The following is a 7,330-nucleotide window of genomic DNA, read 5'->3' as shown; positions in this document are numbered from 1 at the left end:
CCCCCCCCTCCTGAAATGGAGGGGGGGGGGATCACAAGATCGAAGGGATTGTGAGATAGCTACAACTCATTGATACAACTTATTGATACAACTCATTGATATCTGAAGTCATTGACACTGTTGTTTTTTTTGTAAGGGGTCACAAAACAACAAGATTTTAAACCTCAAGTCCATCCGTTAAAAATGTGTTTTACATTTTATAGGTTTATCATTCTTTTTTTTCTAAATATAAAATCTTAACGTTAAAGTGAAACGTACACTATTTCCCCCAGAAATGTACTGAAGTAGAAGTCAAGTTGCATAAAATAGAAATGGAGTTAAATGTATTTAGTTACTTTCCGCAAATGCTCTAGAGGATCATAGCGGGAGCGCTATCCAACTCATCCCATAATGTATTCAATATGAAATTAAGTGTCAGATAGACAAACACATGCTTGGTATGTTTGAAAATAAATGCAGTCTTTAAGAAGTCCATTTACATTCAGCAGACAGATATAAAAATGTAGTTGGTGTTGTCCCCCAACAGCCATTATGCTGCACAATTGATTCAAAGGGCTTTTATAAGCCCTTGGCTCCGCTCGGCACCTATTATAAAATGTAAGCAGAATATTAAAGATGCATGAGATGAATGGGCTCATTGTCTCCTCTGGTGACTGCTGCATCTCAGCTCATCACACTCACATAGTAATTAGCTGCTGGGTTTGGAAATGTCACCATACTCTTTATCATATTTAGGATAATATATACTCAAAACGCCTTCAAAGATCCGGAATTGGGGCCTGACACTTATGAGTTACTGGATATATAAAGCACTACAAGGGGCAAATTATGTAAGAAAACTACAGCAATTTTAATAAAAATAAAGCGTTTTAGAGTCATTAAGACCTAAAACAAAGTTTGAATACACACATGCATTCCAGTGATCATTAAAACTAACACAGACGGCCCTGGTGGAGAAAAAATAACATACAAATTTATATGATCAAAATTGTTCAATGTGTTTCCTATTTTCTTGTCTGAACATCAAAATGGACAAAAATGACCACCAATTGTGATGTGCTGACACATTATGTAATCAAAATTTGAGAGAGAATCAGCCATCAGAGCAGCAAGAGCCCAAAACCCAAACAGTTTCTACCCACTCACTGTTGTTTAAAAGTTTCTCCATATACTTGTGTATATAAACACTCCAGTGCTTTGGAGTTGATTTGGCTTTGAGGGGACTGGCACAAATGGCTTTGGTGACTTACATCATGCTGGAAGTCTAATCACAGACACTCTTGTCATATCAAGCAAAGAAAAAATCTATTTCATAGCGAGCTATGTCTCAAAAAAAAAAGAGGAGGGAAGGGTAAACAAGCCAGGCATTCCATAGCCACCACAGAATTCATCATTCATACAAAAAAACACCCCAAGCCCAAAAGTAGAGCTAATTTAATCCGAGAGGAATAAAACTCCATTTCATAGAAGTCGTCCATTCAGAACACTCATATTTCCACTGAGCAGAAACCCCTGGCTGAAATTCGAGCAGACACTTTTCGGAAGGAATGCATTCGGTGGGTTGAGGGCCAAAGCTTGCCCTGTAATTTGTGAATGTACAGAAATGTGTGACCGCCACAGCTCCTCTAAAGATAGAAATCTTTGTCTTATGTCATCGCCGAACCTCAAACTATTTCTAATTGCCCCCATAGCGCCCTTTTCCAAATGAATAGCTACCCATCCCAAGGCTTATGTGTGCATGTCTGAAAATAGCCCGGGATTTTACACAGGCTAATAGATCATATTTAGTAAAAAAAATAAATAAATAAGATGAAAAACTTTAAAGGGTTGGTTCTCCACGTATCGGCGACTGTCCCCATTTCAAAGTGACTTTTAAGTGGCATTGAAAGCAGTGTGGGTGGCATTTAGATTCAGGTATAAGTTCACACACCCCCAAAGGCTTCCACTGCTTTCTCTGCTAATAAGGATCATCCTCGTATTAGTCATTACAATGTGACTCATTACACATAAAACCTAAAGTAAATGGGGCTTCGTTTGGTTTTGTACACACAGAAGAGAATGTGCCTTTTTGTAAGAACTCCATGGAAGCATTAGTTAAACTTAATTTTAAAACTTATTGTTCAGATACCATTTAGAAGCATTTGACTGTGTCGCTGCTTCGTGGTGTTTATGTAGCCAACAAACCATTTTCTAATACTACAGGGAACCCAGCCCATACATTAAGATTCATGTCAGGAATATAGGGATGAAGGTAATCTCTCGACCACAAGTTCTCACAGAGTAACTACCAGTAAACAATGATTTGATATCTCAATTTAGATCTGAAGGATGCTTTTTTTTTTTAACCTTCAATGGTAAGAATCCTATATGCTGAGGCCCATTTGAGGTGGGTCCCCGGGTTTCACATATCCTCCACAAGTTCTGTCTTGATTTCAGGTTCAACCCACGCCGGATCATTAAAAATCGCTCAGGGCCACGGCGGGCTCCGTCCTCCGTGCCTGTGCGGCTGAAACAGTAGAAACTGCATGTTGAAATGTGGAGGTCTAAATGTGACAGGCGCCCGGAGCACACATTACAGCTGAGGAGGGTATAGCTGGGGCGTGTGGTCACATATTAATAATGAACTAGGGCAGGAGGACGACTAAAATATCACAAGCATTATCATTGTGCCAGTCGAGCTGTACTGAAAATAGAGGCCTCATGACAGGCGATCTGATCAGAAGGGATTTTTTTCTAGTTCTGACTATGAGGATTTAGCCGCTGTTGTTTTATGGAGTGATGTGAGTGGAATGGGCTTGTGTGATTTGGGGTCCCCCTACATTTTCAACTCCAAAACATCAAAGTCAAAACACATTAGGCCACAGATCGTTAGGTCTTTCCCTGGGATGCATATAAAAGAATCTTTCTGTCGTTGATGATAATGGCTTTATCATCATGATTTTTGGGATAACTGCTAGTGAGTGAAATGGTTACATTTTTTTTTTTTATGAGTCACCACAGCACCCAACCACTGTCCTAGATCACCAAAATAAAAAGCAACCACAAAACAAGGTGTCAGAGTGTTAGACAAGCTTAATGGTTAATATCTCTGTGACCACCCCAAAAAGCACATTTATTTATATATGTTCTTAAAAACAAGACATATTTAGCAAGGTGTTGCATGTAGATTTGATTTACAAAAGTAGTGTGTGCTGCTTTTCCAATACAGGCCTAAGTGCATGGAGCATTGACAAACCCCCACTGATAGTGTGAAGTCTTGGTCCCGTTTGATCCCACATAAACAGCACTAATATCTGAGCATTATTTGGACATTTCTGTAATTATGAATTGTCTAGGTTATGTTTTTCCATTTTAAATCAGTCCTCTGCATCACTCTCTCTGACTCCGATTTAGTTTGATGGAGAGAAAATAAGGGGAAATGTGAAGCCACTCCGATGACTCTTCACGCCACTTAACTGCCCTTTATTTATTCTCATGCAAGTAAACAACTTAAAAACCGCCGCACGCACGCAGAGGCGCGCACGCAAATAAATAGTTTTATTATTAAAATAAAAACATCGATTGATTGAACGCCTTTTTTAAATGCGCTTCAACGAAAATGTACATGGCTTGTGCAATATTTATTTCATTGGCAATTTCTTGTATGAGTGAATGAAATCAAGTCATTATTATTGTATCGTTTTTTGGTCCATTTTAATATTGTCTTAACACTGTCAGTAGGCCTAATATATAAAATAATTTCTGCACCAGTCAAATCGCAAAATCTGTCAGAATAATGTTTCCTATCCTCTGTTGGGTCTGTAGACCCAAGAAGGGAAACGTGTATCCAGTGTTTATAGCGATGTTTGATCATCTGCTGATGCGTTTACAGTAAAAGAGATAAAACAATGAAGCAGTAGCCTACATTCTCTAAATGTTGTATTTAGAGACATTTTGACTCCAATCCAGCATGTGGCTTCGGTGCGCGCTAATTTAACAAATAAATGCCAGTGCTTTTATAGTAATTTAATTTCTCCACAATAATAAAGATGATTGTGATTCAAAAACTCAAACAGAGATGCTATAAAGAAAATCCACCGGTGCTTCTTTCAACGAGCAAAACACCTCACAAACGGAGTTCGTTTATCTGATTTGGTTTAAATTAATTCAGACTCCTGACTATCTCAGAGCACAGATAAAAGTTTCCTTTCTTCTGCAGATGTGAAATGTCTGCCTCAGACTGCCTAAGCTGCCTGACAGAGATTGAAAAGGCAAACGCGCCAACTAGTGTCAGAAAGCAGCATGGCGGAGGGTTTGCAGGGTGTGCCGTCATTTGATGTATATAACCATCAACATTTCAGGGTTCTAATGAATTCAGTCTCTGGTGCGCGTGCGCGCGCGCGCACAAAACACACACACACACACGCACACACACCTTTTGATGTGGAAGAAACACATTTGCCTGTTTGCTTTAATTCTGTCATTAATTCATTTCAGCCAATTAAAATGATACAGATCTGTCTGCACTCATAATTTCACTTTATGAAATGTTATTAACCTGGAGAGGAGGTGTAAACCTGCCAGATATAATAGCTTTTCTAAATGAGTTAATGAAAGTAAAACCACAGGCCTCAGCAATCTAAATCCTTCTTTATATAAATCACAAACAACTAAACCATTGACACAGTTAAAAGGTGCAGATATTTCAGTTTATGTTATTTCATTAATTAAACCGACTCCATGTAAGACTGATCTAACACAGAGGCTGCTTTGCACTGAATCAGAATCAATTATTTAACATGTTTAAATCCCATTGCATTCTCACACATTTAGAGTTTCTTCATCTAATGCCAACGGTGCTTATGGTTACTGGCTATAATTTAAAATGTCCAAATGATTCATTTTTCATGCAGCTCTGTGAAAACAATAGGCCTACGTCTCTTCGTTTAACTCATGCTGTCACTTATTCAACGTCTGACTATATGCTGTATAAAAACACAAGCTGAGAGAAAAACACAGATATGTATCAATGATTCAGCTCGTGTGTGACAACAGTAAAGGGCTCAAGAAGGAGCTGCGGAGAGTTTGATTGGTCTGGTGAAAGCCCAACCCAGCGGATTCATTGGTGGAAATCATCTCCACACTCCCAACCACTAAACACTAAAATGACTCGGGTAAAATAATATCGCGGCACTCTGCACTCCGCTCAGCCTTACGGCTCCTTCTTGCGCCCTATAACCCTGCTGCGCTAAAGGATAACTTTAAAGGAAATTCAGCTGGAGCGACGGAACAGTTCCTCTTGTACCAGAATAACGCTGTCCTTTGTGGCGGGGAAGATCCAACGAGGATAAAGTTGCAAGAACTTTTACGCAAGAAAAGGACACTGACGTACTACAGTAGTTTGGCTGTAGATATTTGGGTCTGAGACATTTAGATTTACGTTTTTTTTCCCACCAGCAGAGTCTGTTGAGATCTGGCGAGGCGTCAGTTTGGCTGTTTAGTCGAGATCATTGTTTTAACATCTTAAACCGAGAAACCCAGTCAGCTGGATTGTCTAACTTTCTGCATCACGGCTGGATTACCTGATTACGGCCGACAGATTTGCACTGATCGGCAATCACTTATTTAGAAGCTTCATTGACTCATTTGAGATTTCAAAGTGAGAGCTCAAGTCGGTTGTGGTGTTGATATCGTGTCTAGCCTACACGCGGCTGAAAGTGACCACCAAGTTATAAGACAAGTTCAGCATTGTGAGAGACTTCCGAGACTTTGTTTGTACGTGTTTTGTTAAAGTTAGTAAAAAACAGAGTAACCCTGATGCACCTCAGGCTGACACATCCTGTGTAGATGATCTAGAACACAGTCATCAGAGTTTATTATTCTGTTAAGGTAGCGAGGCTCTCTTCACTCAGACTTTAGTGCGCTCTCGCCTCCATCCTTTGCGCTCCCACAGTGGACTCACGAGACCATCAGCGTCTGGAGGAAAACAAATTTCAAAAAGACAGTTTTTCTCCCAAAGAGTCCTGCTCTTGTGTTACAACCCAGTCAGGTGGCACTGACCCAAGCTGTTGTAATGCATATTCCCGTAGAGCCGCCCACCACCAGACGGTTCACGCCGCCCTCCACGTCCTTCCCCTGCAGTAAGCTTGGAGACGGCAACGGGGCCATGGCCACCCCGGGGCCCCTCAGGTCGAGAGCGGACTCTCGGAACGTGGTGGACGTCCTGGCGGACCACGCTGGCGAGCTGGTCAGGACCGACAGCCCCAACTTCCTCTGTTCCGTCCTCCCGTCTCACTGGAGGTGCAACAAGACGCTCCCCGTGGCTTTCAAGGCAAGACACATGGCTTCTCTTTTTTAATTTAATTTTAATTTTAATTTTAATTACGCACACTGGGGTTTTCTAAGTGTGGGAAGTTGCATGAGAAAATATATTGTTTTTAAAACTGATTGAAAACCAACCTGATACATTGTATGTGGTGTTACTTAAATGCACTTATTTAAAAAAAGAGTGGGCTCTGAAAGTTGTGCTTTTTGGTTTATGCATTTTATTTGTGTAGGGTATTACATTATTAAAAACAGCTCTGGTTTAATTGGTTTTAAACGGCTCCATCCAGAAAAATAACATCCGTAGTAGGGCCAGAAAATATTACAGATGAGAGATCTGAAATTACAAGACGTCTGAGCAAATAGATCCACGGCTCCATTATTTTATTGTTATTTTTTCTGTTTAATATATGATTCTGACGCCTCATAGGTAAATATGTGTGGCTTGTGTCAATATAAAGCCCGACATTGTCTAAATCGTGAATTTGGATCAGATCCGTGAACATAAGGACAAGAAATTAACAACATTAGAGGAATGAAACGCATGCCATACATTTTTATAATATAATCTACATTTAAATGTCATTAATCTACATTGTACGGTGTCTACTTAATGAAATCTCCCAGCTTTATTATTTCTGTGATGTTTTATTGCCGAGAGGCTGGTGACATTGTAAAGATATTCTTGCTTAATATTATGGGAGTCGAATGCGGTTTTACGCGCGCATTGTGTACTTTTGGTTTGGTGACCCAGAGTGACCGCCGGCTTTCTACTGTGCAGGTCGTGGCTCTCGGTGATGTCCCCGATGGGACTCTGGTCACTGTGATGGCCGGCAACGACGAGAATTACTCGGCCGAGCTGAGGAACGCCTCTGCCGTGATGAAGAACCAGGTGGCTCGCTTTAACGATCTGCGCTTCGTGGGCAGGAGCGGACGAGGTGAGCTGAACTTTTCTATCTCTCTCTCTCTGTGCGTGCTCACACACACACACACACACACACACACACACACACACACACACACACAC

The 7,330-nt window shown here is 40.7% G+C and overlaps 1 protein-coding gene across 3 annotated transcripts in view; it reads left to right on the top strand.

Moving 5' to 3' along the window:
* runx3 (RUNX family transcription factor 3) overlaps window positions 1-7,330 on the top strand; it is a 48,691-nt gene that overhangs the window by 12,225 nt on the left and 29,136 nt on the right. For all 3 annotated transcript variants that reach the window (XM_032499786.1, XM_032499784.1, XM_032499785.1), the window contains 2 exons: window positions 6,069-6,310; window positions 7,085-7,241. In XM_032499786.1, coding sequence (XP_032355677.1) covers window positions 6,069-6,310; window positions 7,085-7,241 — 399 coding nt within the window. The remainder of the gene's footprint in view (window positions 1-6,068; window positions 6,311-7,084; window positions 7,242-7,330) is intronic.

This window comes from Etheostoma spectabile, chromosome 20 (assembly GCF_008692095.1).
Source record: "Etheostoma spectabile isolate EspeVRDwgs_2016 chromosome 20, UIUC_Espe_1.0, whole genome shotgun sequence".
Lineage (NCBI taxonomy): Eukaryota > Metazoa > Chordata > Actinopteri > Perciformes > Percidae > Etheostoma > Etheostoma spectabile.
This window is presented reverse-complemented; position numbering and strand designations above follow the sequence as displayed.